Below are 19704 nucleotides of genomic sequence, written 5' to 3' on the forward strand. Positions count from 1 at the left end.
AAATCTGTGATGTTTTATTGGTTGAAATTTTTATGTACGTCTCCTGGTACACAATGAAGTCACCTGAATCACTTGTTTTCCAGGAAGTAAAAGTAACTACATTTTTATATAAAAATACAATAAAATAAAATGTAATTTTTGGGGCTTAATTGTCAAATAAGTGTATGGTACGATGGTTAGAATGAGCTACAAAGCTGAAAAAAATAAATTTTTCATTCCAGCGTGTCTTTAAATGGGAATAGTGTGGCTTAAAACTTGACATAAATAGCCTGCTGCCATTTGGCATATTATGATCCCAACTTCTGTGTGTTTAAACTTTAAACCATCTGCCTCACCATGTGCGAATAAAATGTAAAAATATGTATCAAAGACTGTTTAGCTATACAACTGCTCACTGTAAAAAACCTATGTAGAGATGTAGATGTATGCAATTTTTAGCATGCATGAGCTGTGCGATTATTCAATATTATCGTTTGTCTTTCAGTAGAATAATAGCGTGATGATATGGTGATTTTGGGATATCGTGACAATTCTGCAATTGATAACAAGCATATTTAGGTAGGAAAAAAGATAAAGGTTCCTTAAAAAACATTTTAAGGAATATTATTTGAAAATTTCAGATTTGTTTGGCATCACACCTGTTACCATTCGGTTCAATGGGATTTATTTAATGTGATTTTGAATACATGAGCCATATTGTGACATACTGTATAGATAAAAATCCTTATGATTATTGATATTGATTTCAACCATATTGCACAGCCCTAGGTGAGTCAGTATTTCAGATTTGTCCACTGTTGTCCATTATCCAGAGGCTATTCCCAGCTGTACCAGTGCTTACTGAACCATAAATTTAAAAACAACAACATTCTAATTTTCATCATTTTAATTACAGAATACTAAAAATAACATTACATAAAATGTCTTTTTAAAAGAAACCATTGAATATTACAAAGGTCGTAAATTTTGTAAAGTTAGGATATAAAATCTTTGAACAGTGGTGCATAATTGAAAAGAAAAATAATTTTCATAAAATGCATATATTAACAGTTCTACTACATAAAAAAAACGAGATGGGCACAAATTGCAGACAGATGAGATGAGTAGACACTGCATTACCGCAGTGAGCTCTCCTTTCGAAGGAAGAAAGACTTGAGATACACAGCACACACCACAATCAGCTTAAGTTCTCAAGTTATGTCTATGGTCAAAAATGGGTTACCATTTGCACACAGAGGAAAACAAAAGACCTCAAAGAACTACGAAAAGTGACTTGGTGACTGCTCCCAATATATTCACACACATCTCATTAGGTAAAAACCCTACTAAACTGGCCTTGGTTCCATAAACGCATACCGTTTCCACAGGTTTAAGCTGTACAAAGCAAAATTTAGAGAAACCTCATACTTTAACGCATTTCACCAAGACAGGGAAATATCGATCAGTTGTCTTTCAGTCTCTTAAGCTCTTGACTGTGGAGCCACACACAGTCATTCCTATATTCTACTATACAACCGGTCAATCAGATCCACTGAAAAGCTACCATGGTCACATAATTCATTATCAGGAGGTCAACCTAAAGGAACCGGAACAGACTGTACACAAACAGAAAAAGGGGAGGGAGGTACGGTGAGGAAACATGCATATTCCAACAGTGTGCTTGCTATCTTCTTCTTCTCTCTGAGGTTTATATCACCCTGTGTCACTTCATCATAAGCCCTTGTTAAGATGTTTTCATCAACACCACAGAACACCCCAAAAGCATCACCAATCTAGGACATTCAAAGCCTGTTGAACCCTGGACGTCCCTCTACATATGACACACTGGCCAGAGTCGTGTCCAAACAGAGGTATTTCATTAGTCTCCTGCCGTTTGGGAGACGTGCTGTGTCACATTTTTGGTAAACACACATACACACAACGGGGGGGAAGCGATCAACGGTGTTCTTTCAGAAATGTCAAGATATGGTTTTAATCAAGAGTTACGCTGAGTGGCAGAGTCACTGTCCCTCCTGTGCAGTAGTAGTGGTTTCAGTGGCCCATGAAGACAACGCGGAGAATGACGGAAAGAACGAGCAGGAGAGAAGGTAGAGGGAGAACGAGACATTAACCCAGAGGACATCTCAGTAGGCAGAGAACATCTGAGAAAACAGAGGCGTTGAGGAGGAAATGAGGCGAGAGACACCAGCAGAGCTACTTGGTTTGGCTGGTATGTCGCTCACACAGCTGGAGTTTTCACCAGGGATCCGGGAACCGCTGCAGCAGCGGCTGCTCATTATTTAAGCTAATGCTGTTTAGGTTCAGATCAGTCCCCCTGAGTTAGTGCACACGTCAGAGTCAGGCAGGCTTCGTCTGCTTGTTCGTTAAGAAATCCACAAAAAAAGAAGCGATAAGAAAAATCAATCAAAATTCAACAATTTTATATCACAAGCTTACAATTAGCTTTGGAGAGTGAGCCCGTCGCACAGTTTTATAAGTCTGTGATGAGGGAAAGACCGAGTCATTCTGTTGCTAGTGTGGAGGAGGGGCGGAGTCCAGGTGGAAATATGGTTGCTACCACAGTGGGGTCCAGCTAACCTGAGGCCTGCTCATTTTCAGAAAATTCAGAGAAGTATGTGTTTTGAGTCATGTTGAGTGAGTGTAATGTGCGTTATGTAGTGCACACCCAGAAACTGGTTTGTGCGCGAGCATGCTCATGTTTGTGTTTGTATACTGTCATCTGAACATGTCTGTATGCAAGGACGTGTTTCTCAAGTGGTCATCGGTGCCTCGGTACAGGTCTGTCCAGCAGGCGAGTGGTCGGGGGGGTCTGGTCTGGTCGGGTGCTGGTGATGCAGTTAGCTGACTGTGCCTCAGTCAGACAGGTAGACAGACAGACAGGTAGACAGGCAGGTGGGCTGGAAGGGGACTTGAGAGCCGAGGCTAGATTAAGGGAGCCGTGTCCATCAGGGCTTTATTGGGGTCCAGGCTGGCGAAGAAGCGGACGTCCCGGTCCTTGTCAGACTGCAGGGCCATCACGGTCTCTTCCAGCTCGTCCGAGTAGGCACAGCCTGGCTCCTTGAAGTATGCTGCAGACAAACCAGAAGATACAATTAGTGAAAAAAACCTACCAACAAAAGGCTACGGGGTGCGTGTGAGAGAAAGACGCATAGCATGTTGTGCGCTGAAGATATCAATCGTTCAGTTTATTTGTACTTTTACCTTTCTCCATGACGCTCTGTCGTAGTGCCTTGGCTACCAGTACGCGGACATTGGCCACAGGGTCTGAAGAGAGGCTGAGCAAGCTGGGCAAGAGGTGCTGGGCGAACTGCTCCATGGGCATGCAGTCCTCCTCCACTATGGCCTAAGGAAAATACAAGATGACAAAAACCACAGACAGTAAGACAGCTAAACAAACAGGCAGGGCAATTGGTCCAGAGGCGTACATGAGTAAGGTTCTCCCTCACAGTGGCCAGGGGAAGATGCAACAGAACAAAACAGGAGTTGATCAGACAGACAGGTTGACAATAAAGTACTGTATTGTATTGTATGAATAGAGTCAGACAGGCTCATGGACAGATACGCATGTGAGTAACATGCACGTTAAACAGAAAATAAATAACAAAAAAGAAAATTACCATCACTGCTAGAGAAAAGGTAAAATAGTATAATTTAGCTAAATTTCCCTCTGAAACGTTAAGATATGGAGTTCTAATGTTTAAAATCACACTTTTCTATTAGGGTTAAATATCGAAAATGCGCTGTGACCTTTACTAAAATCTTAGTAAAGGTGCCACTGCAACCAAATAGTGCATTTGATAACACTAGCTTTGACAGTCAGAACAGGCAGAGCAAAAGGCAGACAGTTACACAGCTATGTATGGAGTAGAAAAACAGCGAGTCAGATATGTGGAAACTGCTCTCTTCCACCATTTCCTGTTGAGTAGTGTGACAAACCCACGGACCTGACAGATGAAGGCAAAGGCCTGCCGCCCCACCCACTTGGGACAGTGGCAGAACCTGACGATGAGCTCGTTGATGAAGTTCAGGCCCAGGTCATGAGCTCCACATGCATACAGCTTCTGGAGGATCTCTACCACCTGAGAACATAGGAGACAATGACGCACTTAAAAAAAAAAAAGTAATAACCAAGATGCCAAGATGTGAAAAAATGAGTTTCTCAGATATGAAATGCACATAGCCTTGGGCTGGGTTAGACTGTCAGGCACAGACTTATAACTGCACACTCATTTACATCTCATAGGTGAACTGACTACAAAGAAGTTGGAGAGTAGTTAGCTATAGGTTCAGGTATTTATTCTCCAGCTAAGACAATAAATTACCACCGCTATCAGTGTAATACTATCTACCCTACACACATTCCGACTGAACATAACATCGTCCATCAGTGTGACTTATATTTCCCTTTTATCTTACATTTTCCGCAGTGTTTTTGCTGACCCACAACATCAGTCACAAGCAGTTAAAGCTTCAAGCCGTTTTTAGGTGTCCCCCAGACGTACCAGTTTGTAGGAGATCCACCTGACTTCTGAGACTTTGTCAGAGCAGAGTGTGAGTGCTATCTGTCTGAGATAGTCATACACATCGTAGTGGCTGTACAACTCTATGATCAGAATCAGCTGCCTGGAAACGCAGAGAGAGCACTTCAGTCAGACGTACATAAAGGTTACAGAAACTGTCCTGTAAATACAGTCAACAACAATAATTTAAAGCATTCTGCTTGTTAGGCATGGAAATGATTACAGTCGGTAAACTGCTTGGTGACACTAACTGACACTATTTGGTGGAAATTGTATTTAATCCATATACAGTTAGTTGCCAGAGCAATTTCAATTTTCAATATTCATGGTTCATCAATTTGAATAAAATTGTCAAACCATATACTTTACATTTATCAGATAACTGGGGAAAAAGGGGTTGGATGTTTTTCGGCATACATAATAGAAGGAGACATCAAATGTGTCTGTTTTTCATATCTTTCCATTTTTATGCAAGTTGGATACATGACTTTAAGATTAAAGGATAAGGCTGGTGTTTTTTAATGCATTTCTTACCGTCAACAAATCCTATGAAAATAACAAAATGAGCAATGATTTTGTTTTGCCAACAAGTCTCGCCCATGTAGCCGGTGCCCAATGAAGCCATGTCCGAGCAGCCACAGAACTCCATTGTATTATAAAAACGATTAAAAACATGTCAAAGAGCCATGCCGTTGCTCTGGGCAGCATATTTCATCATTGCGATGCACCGGGCCAGCCGACTTTTTCCTCAAACAACTTAATAAGCCAGCTGTAAAGACGTTTGCGATCTCAGGAAAGTAGTTCCGTAGCACCGAAAGTAGTCCCTGTCGTAATGAAGAATTTGTTCCCATTTGAATTTGATTTGGTAATAACTACAACAGTCTGACTTTTCATGGTTAACAGTTAGTGATTTTTAAAATTGAAACTGTCTTTGTGAGCTGTATTTAAAGCTTTTTAGCTTACAATTGGAGCCAATGACTTCCGGGTTGAAGGCTAAAAACGGTACGTGGAAAGTCGGAAAGTAATGGGAGTAGAGCAAACGCATTGTTGATTTTGTTATTTTCATAGGATTTGTTGACGATAAGAAATGTATTTAAAAACACCAGCCGTATCCTTTAAAGTGAAGGTTGGCAGGTTGGCCAAATGGTTAGAAAGATTGTCCCGTAGAGGGTCACAGGTTCGATCCCAACAGTCATGAACCATCATGTGTCCTGTGACTGTCAAAGTGTCGTTGAGCAAGACACTGAAATCCCACCTGCTCACTCATTATAATTGTTCACAACAGAATCAGCTAAATGTCTATCATGCAAATGTTATCATTCTCATCCCTACTGAAGAAAGAAAAGGAAACCCACTCTGCCAGCTCGTATCTGAACCTCCAGTTGCGACTGTTGTCTGTCACCATGAACTCCTGCAGCTGGTACAGATACTCCCTCCTCTTGTCTGCATGTAGCAGCTGCAGCACAGAGATGCACATGAATCAGTTTGGTTGTTATAATTAGCATTATTCTCTTTCCTTTGCAAGTACCATTGCTAATGATGTCATGTTGAAGTATTCAAAGTATGCAATGCTTGATTGAAATGGATTTGTTAATAACCAGGGATGTAATGATTCAAATGGTTCTATTCGATACATGACACTGTGGTCACAGTTTGATATTATTACAATATTTTGAGCAAAATCTACATGAAGACAATTATTAAAATTATGCTGTTACATCCCTATAAATAACCAAGCTTAATTATTTAAAATGCAAATTACTCCAATTCCATTTATACAATTTTACAAATCCCATCAATGAGAGCATGGCAATTGCAAACAGTTTTGTTACACGTGAAACAGCAGTAGATCTGACTATATCACAACAGAAAGACAAATAGTATTAAAAAACAATCAAATAGACTAATTTCACATATGCTGGACCCCATTTATCAATATCACTTGTCTACCCATGTAACACAAACCAATATACATACATACACACACGGACACATCCTCACCCAGATAACAACCTCCCCCTACTGACACCAGTGCCCCCCCCACCTATACATACTTGAACTGTGGATTAGACAGCCCTCAAGCCCTGCCAGGACCCCCCCATACTATAATAGCGGACACTTCTAAATATCAATTACAAACCATTTATGTATTCATTTATTTATTTACTTTTCATTCTTCCCTTGTTATTACCTATTTATTATTCATTCTTCAATATATGTATTATTATTATTACTATTATTATTATTATTATTATTTTATTTCATAATTTTTTTCTTTTCTCTACTCTCCCATACACACACAATCATACACATAAACACGCGTTCTAACATAGATCTTCCCTAAAACACTAATTTTAAACTGCAGTAACTGCATGATGTCACTACCATCATAATTGATACGTCTATTTCATCTCTGTTTGTTTTGTTTTATTTTGTTTTTATATGTGTACCATGTCAAGTGTTGTATGTCACCCTGTTGTTGTTTATACATTGTCTGCCCTTGTTATCCCTGTTTCAATCATTGTTTGTTTCAGTCACTGTTTTGTTTTTGCACCAATAAAAAAAAGAAAAAAAGAAACAGCAGTGGATAATCGTCTAATCTTACCTTCAGGAAGTCGTAGAGGTGTTTGAGAACACCGATGCGGACCTCATCCAGGTCTTTGAGGAAACCGTTAAAGATGGGCACCAAGTCAGCGGCTGTCAGCTGGTCCCCCAGAATAACTGCCAGCTCATGGATGGAGAAGGCTAGCGTACGGCGCACCTTCCACTGAGAGTGAAAAAAAAAGGCAGACGGTAAGAGTGAAAGAAATATAAAAAGGATTACCTACTTTGTTGGCAGAGGTGTGACGGCCCTCGGTGACCCTAAAAATGTTGCTTGTTATTTTGTTATTAAAAGGCTTTAAATCGCCAATAGCAAAAATATTCAATAGTGAGCTTTACTTTCATTCCAGTGATCATTCTGATTAGTAGTCACATTTTTCATGTGGTGGGTTTTTCCATTGCCCTGCATACCTGCACATCGGTAGCAAGGGTTTCATATGTGTCCTTGAGGCAGTGCCAGTTCTGCCGTCCCAGAGTGAGGGCCACCCCAGGCAGGCTGAAGGCACAGTGCTTGGCTATCTCTGTATCCACTGTCTGGGCCCGTGCTGGGTCCGTCATAGAAAGGTACTGGTCCAACAGCTGCTGGGGAATGACATTCTGGAGACAGAGGAAGGGGAGGATGGAGGAGATGAAAGTGTCGTGAGGATCAAAGAGGAATGGAGATACAGGGAGAGAGAGTATTTAATAATCCATTTTTAAGATAATCTACATGCCAACTGTAAGGACCAGCTAAATATTTCCTGGATGTACGACAGCATTTGCAACAGGCAGACGGACCTGGATCTTAGGCTTCTCCTCAGGCAGTGGGCTGGGAGCAGAGTCTCTTTTCCCCTCCTCCTCCACGCTCTCGATTAGTTCAGACTCCTGAGGAAAATACAAATATGCATACAAACCCCCTTAGGGAACAAACAAGCACAGCTGTACACAAAAGAATCTTAATTTCTTTAGCAGTATCCTTTTTGTCATTCTTTTCATAATCTAGGCACAAGGCCTCTCTGAAATCCTCTTAGGTCTGTGAGTATGGGTGGGCAATATGGCCAAAATCTTCTATTCCGGTATATATGTAATTTTATATCACGGCAATGGTATAGGGTCTATATCACGATATAGTAGTTTTTCTGGAAATTCTATTAAGAAATGGTTTATATATAAAATAACCATATGGTAATGCCTGTTTTTGGCTAATCCAGTGAATTAAATACTTGACAAATTAAAAGGCACTTCATTACATTTGATTATTTTCTCTTTTTTATTTTGAACTAGTCTATATTTTAAGATCGACCAAAAACAAAAGATAAGAGTAATCATAACAAATGAATAAATATGACCAACTGGCAGCTGCCTTACATTAGAAAACACACAAAGCGAAAGACTAAAAGTATAACTAATATTCTTTTAAAATTTAGGCTTTAAGCTTCCAAATGAGACCAATATTTTCAAGTGTTACAGGTATTAAGGTTAACGGGTGCAAATAAATGGCAGTCTGGTTTCAGTCAGTGCAAAATAAAAATCACAGCATCCCCAGAAATATGCAATTTAAATTATGTAAGGGCAAAAAAAGACAGAAAATATGACATCTCAGTAGATTACAGAGTTCTCGCGGACAGCTGATAGAATGTTAATGCGTAATGGTTACCATGGTTACCATGGCATGCTCAGCTTTAAGCTACTTTACACTGAATAAATCCTAGTTCTGCTCCGGCTTTTTTACTAGATGGAGAGGTTGGGTCAATACCGGAATAACTAGCCTTCCTTTTTACTGCACACATCATTTTTATTTTCAGCTTTATGCCATTCTCTGTGCAAAGACGGCTCTAAAAAGGACAAAAAATGACGCCAGTGTTCTGAAGTGAAACGATTGTACTGAGTCCAATATTTACCTCACTATCTCCTAGATTTTCCCCACTTCTACATCGTCACAACTGTAGCAAGCCGATGCTACCTTCAAATGCTGTCAGAAATCTTGCAATTACAGGTAGAGCGTGCTTAAACGACCCAATAAAATGGTAAACACAAATGGGAAAGTAGAATTTTAGGCTGCATAATAACCAAGATGCCAAGATGTGACATTCTCACCCACGCAGCACAAAGTAGCCGAGCTCTGTATGGTACTTTTGTGTCAGGGTCCATTTTGTTATTTCTCACTTAAAAGTATATGAATACACAATGAGTTGTCATTACGATTGTGAAACTTGGAAGTACAAGCTTATGAGGAGCGCCTGAAGGCAGCAAGACTCTTCCACTGGATCTGACAGCCGAACGACCCGTTCTGTCTGGCTCGACTGTTAATAAAATGCATTTGTTCAATCATTGCCTTTGGTTTGTATTGTTTATTGCTATCTAAATTTACTCTAGCCTATTCCGGTAAATATTCTACTTGTCCAGAATCCTGGAATCTTACCGGCCTAGTTGGCCAGTAAAAAAAAAAAAGTCTAGCAGAAACCCTGGTAGCCAGAGATACTAAAGAGATAGCTACCACGGTAGAAGCTCTACCGTTGTATAGTATATACCGTCATGCCGCCCAGCCCTATCTCTGAGTCCTGCATATTTACTTATTGAGAATATTCTGTATATTTGCTCAACCAAATAATACACAAATGCTGACTTACCACACTGCTGTGGTCTGAATCGTCCCGAACTAGAATGGGGGTGTCAGGAGGAGACTCTTCCTGGTCCTCCTGGGGCTCCGTCTGGGTCTCTTCCTCTCCTTGCTCCTGGACAGGGCATGACTCCAAGGCTGGAGGAGGTTCCACTATTTGCTCCTCTTCTGGGGTACTCGCTCTGTCCTCTGATTGAACCTCCACGGATTTACTCTCCACCAACGGGATATCAATCGGGTTCTCAGGTTGGCTTGGTGGTTGGGTTTCAGTCGGGCTGTTGTCTGTTGGACTGTCAAGCTGAGCTGCCTTTAGAGCTGCTGACAAAACCTGGACTTGAGCTAGAGGTAAATAAACAAGCAAAGCTCAGTCTCAAATACATATATGTTGCCAAAATAAATAAATAAATACAGTGACAGCAGATTATCAAATAATGCCTGGAAAGAGAAAGGTCTGTCATGTTGCATGTCCATGGCTCCATACTCCTGATCGGAGAACTTTTCTGGCTCTGTATACTCACCTTGTACATCAGGGTCATCCATGTGTGGCTGCAAGCAGTCCAAAACCTTCTGGATCTGGTCGCTGGTAGCTTTACCAGGGCCGCCCTTTGAAGGAAGACATTCATCCTCAGCCACCTCCTCCTCCTCCTCCTCCTCCTCCTTTTCTTTCTTTTCTACCACTTCCTCTGTTGTTTGACAACTTAGCATCTCCAGTTCGCCACTGATGTCTGGTAAAGGAGGCCTCCAGTAGTGGAAAGAATTAAAGTTCTCATCTGCCTGCTCCGTTTCTTTTGTGTTCCTGGTGTTCTCTGTGGTTGTAGGGCTGTCACTGTTGTTTAGGGTTGTATGAGCGAGGCCTTTGTACAGCTCTCTAGGAGTAGGTGTGGGGTTGTCACCGAAGGGATGCATTTCCTCACTGTAAGCGGTCGACAAGTGCTCCGGGGATGGGGTGGCACGGCCATCCTGGTTGGGAGGCGTGTGAGTGATGGTCCTTTCTGTGTGGCAGCCACTGATTTCAGTGCAGTTCAGGGAGTTTAAGGAATCGCTGCAATGAGATGGACAACAAAATATATAGGATTACTTGACTAGAACCTTTCATATATTACACATTTACAAGTTCTTTTGACATCCTTTCATTAGCCTGCTCCAGAAACTAAGCACTAGCCACATCTATTCGTTCAGTTTCTCCACAAGCATTTGAGCTTACCAATGTAGAGTTTTTATACGACACAAAAGTTAAAGTCCAGCTAAAAACTGGTCTATTCCAAACCCAGCCAAAGAGTGCAGCATGGAAGCATTACTGAATTACATTTTTATAAAGGGACAGGGGTAACCTTAACTCACTTTTTCAGCTGTCAATCAATGTTCATGTTCAATAAATCTTAGAATTAAACATATACATCCTGGCCATAATCTTGGTAGTGCACTGCATAATATTTGTTTTCTTGGTTTTGTGCGAAAATCACGGCTTTGTATGGCCAACTAGCATGATGTTTTGGTGGTGCGGAGATTTCGAAACATCTCCCTTTCCCTCAGAGGCCCACATATGTGCCCATGTGCCACCTACTCAAGCGCTGAAAGCGTGTAATTGAACTACAACGACCATAATTCATTGCATCTATGACATTGTGCTATGTCTGTGCCAACACAAACTGAATAGAGAGGTAAAGTTTGAGTAGCCTACTTTTGAGGAGGTAACCCATTTGTAATTTGCTATACGTTATATTTGCTTCACAAAACTAGCGATAATAAGATGGGTGTATAATAATCAGCTATTATTGTAGCACCAAGTTAGAAAATTCAGTGCCTGAACAAAGATATTGCGCTTGCTAAATGAAACGTCAATAACAATCCAGCCAAAATATAGTGAAATATAGAGACACACACACACACACACACACACACACAACATCAAGTCCATCATTACTTGAGGAATAAATAACATTTCAAAGTAAACTGCCAACCTGTGGGCACTGAACCCTATGCTTCAAATCGGGCACAATACAGTTTGGAAACAGAGCCAAACCTCCATTGTAACAGTGGTGATGATGGGCAGTTGACTGAGTGGTCCTACCTGTCTAAGGTACACCTGGGGACCTCTAGTAGGGTGCCGTCCTCTCTGAAGAGGAGGCCTGTGCTGGAGGGGTTGGCGAAGGTGGAGATGAAACGCCCCAGGGACTGGAAGGCAGCCTGACGCACCTGAATAGAAGTGGAGGAGAGATGTCTCAATACTTATCAATCATCTCTAATGATGACAACAGAGAATTGACAGAAGTCTGAGGACCAAAACATCTTCCTTCGCTTTTTCTGGTCCTCATCACTTCTTTAGTGTTTGTTTTACATTATGTAACTGTCAAGTTTCTCTTGTTTTTCTAGTTCAGTTAATTTGCACAAAGATAAAACATTGAAGCAGCGATAAAAACAGTGGTAAAATAAAAAAAAAAAAAAAAAGAAGATGCACATTACAAATTTGCACATGGGGAGACAACAAAGTGGAAAATAAGGAACAACAAGAAGATGCATAAAGTGGCAAGGGAAATAAAAATCAATTACTTTACCTACTTTCAGGCCAACAACTGCCACAATTTTATCATCAATGGGGACGTAGTTGTATGTAAAATCTGTGTCTAAACATTTGCAATCGCCTCAATGACTTTTTTTTTACCAATGTGTGTATGTATGTCTTACCCAGCGGGACTGGTCACTGATGAGGCTGATGAAGAGGGGGGACAGTTTAGTACGTCGCACCTCTGGAGAGGTGGAATTGGAGACGATCATGAAGCACTCAGCACAGGCTTTCCTGATGCCCCACAAGCTGTCTGAGCACAGGTCGAAGAACTTGGACATCTGCATCCAAAACAAAACCAAAGTCAGTACAAGTTGAATCTAACATCCAATGACTGAACTGTGGTTTGGAGTCTGGCCACAGTGCTATTGGAACTGTGACTTATAAACGGAAAGTAAAATGTGATGTGCAACCAAGTCACATGGCAGCAGTTAGGCTAATTTGCTGTACCATAGGTCATGTTATGTGACTTGCCTCAAGAGAAGGACACCGATGTTAAAGCATATTGTTACATAATGACAGGCTTATATAGAGGGGTTGTGGTTTTGGAGTTTGCAATCTAAGAAAGAGAGGAGTCCCAAAGCCTCTCACCAGTAGTTTCTCTGTGGCCTCCTGGCCTACAATGGAACAGAACTCTCCGAAATTGGCTGCACAGACCTGTAACATAATGAAAGACAATGAGACAAAATGAAGGTGCCAAATCCATCTCTTCGACAAATGAAGCATACATGTTTTGATGACAACTCATTCAGTTGTTCAGAGCAGCGTACCTGAAACAAATGGGGCAAAAAACAGGTCACATATCTACATACATTTATCTACATATCTAGAGTGTTTCAAAAGTAGGTATACAATTTTGTATCATTATTATTATTAATAATAACCATCATCATCCAAAAAAAAGCTGTATCATTTTAGTAATTTTAAACTTAGTCGTTTTAACAAAATAATTCAACATTCAATTGAAGAATTTATTAGTCCTACAAATTATACTTGTATTACGTTAATACCAGGAAATAACACGCAAGTAAAACTTCACTTGCGTCCTCACTTGCGTAAGTGTTCAAATTGTTTCCCCATCACTGTTAACACATGCTTTCATTCTCTCTGCAACACTGTCACAATGTCCTTTGTCTGCACTGATATAAATATAAAAATGCATATCTACTTTTGAAATAGCCTGCAATTCTGGTGGGTCCCTATATATAGAGGATAAGAGGATTTGTACATCTTATTGAGCTTTTAGCCCTGGGCAACACCACATTTACTCATTTTGGGCCCCAAAACAATACCTTAAAGAACAGCTGGTTTAGGAGTGTAAGAGTGACACAGAATGGCAGAAAAACTCTCACACTTAACAAGAGCTCAAAAAAAAAGAAAACTCACAAAGTTTGACCATATTTGCTACTCCTAAATACCCTTTCCCAACTGGCACCAGTTATGCCAGGGAATTAACATTCCAGACCGAAAACAACAGCATAGTGTAGGCTGGCGTGATGCGCAAAACAGAATTAATGCTGACTCTCAGAATATTGCATCAGTCCTCATGCAAGACCATAAATATAATTCAACTCTAACTCGATAATCCTTTGATCAAATTCATATGCATTATCCACAAATTCAATAGAATGTAGTTTAAAACCAAGAATATCTCATTGGTTTATCATGAATAATTCTGATTGATTAACTCTCTCTAGCATTGGGGGGGGGTTTGGGCTTAGTCGGACATTGAAGAGGTGGAGGAGGAGGTAAAAAGGGTTTAGAGATGTTACCTTGCGGACTTGGAAGAGTCTGGCATCGCTGCACAGCTCACAGAAGCGCAACAGCAATAGATGCTCCACTGTGTCTTTACTCAGCATGGTGACCAGTTTACACATGATCTGTTAAGAGTATATGGAGAGCAATTAGTGCCAGCAGAGACTGTATTTTAATTGCATACAATTGAATTTGTCATGTGATGTCAAATTCACAGTTTTCTTAACTCAGATTCAGCTTCTTGAGACACACATTCAGGCACAAGATACTTTTATTTCCAGAGTGACAACTAGAAGGCAGCAGCCTCCTCCAAGGCTGCCAACAGTGGGCAAACACTCTTCACTTAGTCAGTCACAAACCATTTGGCTCTGTGCTTCATCTCGTACCATGACAATGAATCAACAGGCCTTTTTTATGGAATACCCTACACAAAAACCTTCTGCACTCTTAATACAAGGGGATTTTCTTACAGCAACTGCCTCAATTTTGTAGTCATCGTCACTGCTGGGTTCTGTGAGGTCCAACAGAACGGGACAAACTTTGGTCTCCATGTCGGCTTTAGAGATGAGGCCCTGCTCTAGCAAAACAAGCAGGGCTGCCTGGCTGGTTTTCCGCACCTGAAAAAAACAAAACAAAAAACATAAGATTATAGCTGCTGCTGCAGTGTCGGGGCCGGGCATTTTGAGGAGGAAGAAGAAGAAGAGGAGAAAGAGGAAGAAGAGGAGGAGGAGAAGGAAGAAGAAGAGGAAGACGAATGAGAAATACATGAAGGTCCATCAGCAGAACTGCCCAGACCATAATTATCATTAAAACATCTTTTGAAATCATGTGTCTCTAATCCACACAACACAATGCCTGAGTAGGCATAAACCTGCATCCCCCGGGGCTCGAACTCACAACCTTTGCCACCAATGACAAGTTGTGATCGAGTTGAGCTACCTGAGAAGTGGGAAAATTAGAGGTGGCTTCACACTATGACTTAGCCAACCACCAGGGTGCAGGATAACAGCTGTCCATGCATGTAAAGGCAGATTTCAAGCTAGCGTCAAAAATTCAGTAATCAAGACAAAATTCTGAGAATTTGTGTACTTCATCTAGACAACATAGAGATGTCTGTAATTTTCTTTTTACAACGATTGATTGCTCCATTAGTGAAAAACTGATGTTTAAAGATGCTCTATTTCCACTGACTGCAATAGTTACATACATGAGGGCAGAATTCAAAATACTGTCAAAAATTCAGTTTTTGAGACAAAATTCTGAAATTTTACACACTTCATCTACCATGACAGCAAAATTTTGTCATTTATTTTCATGAACATTGGAGATTTATGTAGCGAGAATCTGCAGTAGCTGTTTACAGTACTGTTTACAGTAAAACATTTTGATGCACTGTGGGCTCAATTTTTGATAACTCAAAAATCTGGCTGGATCATTTGTGGAGGACAGTCTGAAGATGCAGTGTAGCAAGTTTGGTGTCAATTGAGCAAAAAATGTGGTAGGAGATAGGTTTAATTAGTTTTACAGTTTTTGAGAAAAACAGTGATGGACTTCATTATTCCTGCCAGCTCAAAGCATCTGAACATTTCTGCTCACTTGGGCCTACATTTTGGTGCAACTTGCAAAGCAGTAGCACGTACGACTGATTTGTAATGAATTTTCAAAGTTTTAAACTTTAGATGGTTGCTGCAGCGCCACCATTAGGACTATTGACCCCCAAAGTCAGTGGAGTAAGTTTGGCATGGGACTGGGCCTATGTGCAGTTTGGTTTATTTTCATGCATGGGAAGGCAGATTAGGGGCAGCAGAGCTGCCCGGCCCCTAATAAGATATGATAAGAATACACAGTGTCACCATTTTAAAAAGTCAGTTTGAACAGTGGATCAAGTTATTTTTGAAAACTTGCACCTCCATTGACCATTTAATTTTAAAAGACAGCTAGAACAGTCTGCTCATTTAAAACCCACCTGATTATTTGGGTCAGTGAGGTACCGGACCACAATGGGTACCAAGTATCTTGAGAAAGCTGCTGGGAAGTTGGGCCGACTCTCGTGTAAGAACATGGCAATGTTGGGGACCTGTTCCATCAGTTCAGCTCTCACTGTTGGCTCTGAGCACATATGTTAAAATATTAGACTATGTACACACACAAACATGTATATACACACTCACTAAATCCCACTAGTGTTAGGTGCTTGCAACAGTAAACAGGTCAAGTCCTAAGTGAGTTTCTATAATTTAAATTACCACCAAAAAAAAAAAAAAAATCAAACTGCATTGCAGAAATTACTAATTAAAATGGAATGAATCCTAACATTCTGCTAGAATTCTCCAACCATGTGCCATCACAAGCCACGTGTTTGCAGGTTTTCATTCCACTCAAACACTATAACAGCTGATCATTAGCACATCATCAAACAGAGAGGAGGAACTAATCAGCAAAATCACCTGCTATAGTCTTTGGTTGGAACAAAAACCTGCCTACACATGGCTCTCGGAACATGGTTGGAGACCACTGGCCTAGAGACTTGAGACACAACTAAACAGACAAAAAGAAAAAAAGCATCTACCTCCATCTTCTGACATTCTGGCAACTGTCTCCATGACACTGATAAAGTCATTTTCATTGTCACTGAACTCTCGAAGCACATCAAGCAGGCCGCGTGCCACGATCTGCCTAGAAAGCAACAGGAGCCTCAGGTTAGTTGCCTGCCTGCCAATACCTACAAGTGCACACTGCGCAACACAGCGCTGCCAGAGCTGACAAGTACATGTACTTGGAAATGACAGTTGGGCTTGAACCCTGTGAGCTGCGCATGAAAAGCATGAAAACAGGATCCAAGCGGGTATGTGTAGGGGCAACACAGCGGTGTTAAATATTCGCAGAGGCAATGCGCTCAAACTAAGCAAAAAGCACACCCTGAGGACTTTAAAAACCATTGAGGCTATCTGGCAGGCTTTCATCTTTCACCAGGAAGAAAGTTGAAAGAACAACATCAGAAAACACACATACATAAAACAAAATGTGTCCTCAGGGCAAACAGTTCATGGCTTTAAACCCATAGTAAACTGGCACCGCTATACCCAGCCTCATGCCATGTTTTGAAACCATCCACCCATGGCTCGACATCAAGACTTGTGGCATTCCTGCAGTATAGAGTTAGCCCAGGTATGTGCCTAGTAAATAAACAGGAATGCAGACAGCCTTACAGACGACTATATGAAAGTACACTGTTCTGGTTACAGAACCTGCCGTACCACTGTGCCAGTCATAAATATTCCATTATCTGATATTTTGCATTTTGTCTGGTTTGGAGTAGTATTGAGTCAATAGCCTGACGAGGGCCTCTACTTACCTGTTGAAGACATTCTCGCTGAAGGCATACTTCTCTAGCCTCCCTAAAGGAGTTAGGTTGTCCTGCCCCGCATCTAGGAAGGCTGTGATGCGGATTCCATCGCACTCTGAACCATAGTCATCAAATCCAACTGTGGATGGGGAAGAAAGTCAATTTTAAAATCACACAGACTGCTGACACATTTCTGAACGCATGAACACACAAATATCCACATATACTGTATACAAAAACAAAACACTTAAATGAGGATACTGATAGACGAACTACTGTCAAAGAGATGTATTAACCATACAGAGCCAGGCTAATTGTAAGGAATGATGAACCACCAATGAATGAATGAGTGAATAAAGCAGAAAGGCTCAGTTCTAACTGATTCGATTTAACGTTCCAACCCTGAACACATGCTGGCTTTGCAGTTGGAGCTAGAATGCCGTTTCATCACCCCGACTCAAGGAAGACAACAAGGACAGGATGGGCTGTATAACTGCTAATAATAGCAAGGCGTAAACCCTGAAGGAATCATCTAACATAATGTTAAGGGAGGAGAACTGTTGACAGCTTTAAATTTCACATGGGCAAACAGGGTCACCCAGAAAGATCATGCTTCCTCAAGGACACTTACATCTGAGCAGCGGGAAAGAAAACAAAGTTCCATAAATGCATGAAATGAACCCTTCAATTTGGGTATGCTTTAATAGAGATTTGTTCACAATATAAAATAACATATAGGAAAATGGGAATACTCACAGTCATCCAAATCATCATGACCATCTTCAAAGTATAAAGACAGACCTGAAAGAATAAGCCATTTAAAGGGGAAAACCATGGCGGCAAACATGTAATCAACATACCATCACTCTACACACCGCTCCCCCCTTTAGCGTGAAGGGAGTTCCGGGTTGGCTGGTTTACAGGCTGACAATTACTAAGAAGGGACAAAGTCTGCTTCAGTAAGATTCACAATAACAATACAGTGGTCTAGCCAATTAATCACTCTACAGTAGAAAAAGTTAATGCATTCACATGACATGTAGGCCTAGCCATGTGTTCGAAGAAATTAGTAAATAACAACAATTGTTTTCCCTGGATCCGACACACAGATTAGACCCAGATGGACTTAAAAAAAAAAATCAGACTTTCAGTGGGGGATTGCCAGGGATGACACCGTTTCATACAGGATTAGTCTAATCTATTCAATGTCTGGGTTTCTCCTCTCCTGGTTTGACATTGAGGGAACTTGTCTAAAAACTGCAAGATGGCCAATATCACTTAGACAACTGCTAGGTGACAGAGATACAATGCTATGCTTTAATTGTCTTCGACCATTTGCAAATATGAGATTCCCCGAGATCTAGTCACAAACATCTTGACTAATTCCTCCATTATTTGCAAAATCAAATCACAGCAAGATACAGGACAATAGGTCTGAACAGCTCAGTCAAGAAAACATCCCATAAAGAGGTGGCAGAAGGAGCAGTGTGTGGCAAGATGGCTTATGCCAATGTTTACAACTGAACAAGCAAGGGCATGTGCCCAACATTTAAATAACAGCCCAATCTTGAAAAGGGACATTGAATATAGCTTTGTTTGGTGTGTGCAGTAAAGAGGGCTGGTTATCTGCAATGTCCCACAATCAAGTTGGCTAATAGCAACGTTTCCCTTTGTTATGGTTTGGAGGAGGATTTGGTCAGCTTATGGCTGAAAATGACGTTAGCAAGTAGGCTAACGTTAGCTAGGTCAACTCGCTAACCTTAGCTATAACAACAGTTCGATGTTGCACGCCGCTGTAGACATTGAGATGGTGGCTAACTATAAAAGAAAGCGGTAAACTAAACATTCATATATAAGTGCTTAATATTTATACGTTCAAAATTTAGCCTTGAATTCAACTATTTCGTTACTCTTGGGAAGGTTTCGTTAGCTAGCTCGCTAGCCATGCTAGCCATGCTAACTAACACAGCTTGTCCAGCCCTTTCGCTTGACTTGGCTCGCCATAGCAGTTCGCTTGAAAATACCGCAAATGCAGCAAAGTGTTCGCCTCAATCTAACTATTGAAACACTGAGGACCATATGCTGTTGTACAAAAGAGAATACTTTGTCAAAGTAACGAGGAAAACATTATTAAGAAAGTGCCATTACCTGCCATCTTGATTATCGGCTGTGCTCTGCGGGCTGCCGTGTGGGCTGTCACCACCACACAGCTGTCACTCAAACAAGGCAGTAAACTACTTCCTGAAACTACTTCCTGATGCGGCTTTTCATGGGTTGATTGTCTATTAAATATAAATTCCGACAAATATTTATCAACTCA

General features: G+C 40.9%; 1 protein-coding gene across 1 annotated transcript; it reads right to left on the reverse strand.

The window, feature by feature from the left end:
• Positions 1-678: 678 nt before the first annotated feature.
• Positions 679-19580, reverse strand: LOC139648468 (serine/threonine-protein phosphatase 4 regulatory subunit 1-like). The gene is made up of 20 exons (XM_071524602.1): positions 19533-19580; positions 18141-18185; positions 17394-17523; positions 16608-16714; positions 16005-16147; positions 14509-14655; positions 14056-14163; positions 12875-12940; positions 12406-12564; positions 11792-11916; positions 10239-10762; positions 9731-10059; positions 7899-7985; positions 7533-7718; positions 7126-7287; positions 5876-5976; positions 4503-4623; positions 3945-4079; positions 3202-3343; positions 679-3068 (listed from the first exon to the last, which is right to left on the reverse strand). Exons 1-20 carry the CDS (start codon positions 19537-19539, stop codon positions 2923-2925), a joined length of 2970 nt encoding a protein of 989 aa, XP_071380703.1. The 5' UTR covers positions 19540-19580; the 3' UTR covers positions 679-2922.
• Positions 19581-19704: the final 124 nt, after the last annotated feature.

The sequence above is a fragment of the Centroberyx affinis genome, unplaced genomic scaffold (genome assembly GCF_046629955.1).
Source record: "Centroberyx affinis isolate AG114_WGS23_722 - 3 ecotype Tasmania unplaced genomic scaffold, CSIRO-AGI_Caff_v1 ptg001206l_1, whole genome shotgun sequence".
In the NCBI taxonomy this organism is placed as follows: Eukaryota; Metazoa; Chordata; class Actinopteri; order Beryciformes; family Berycidae; genus Centroberyx; species Centroberyx affinis.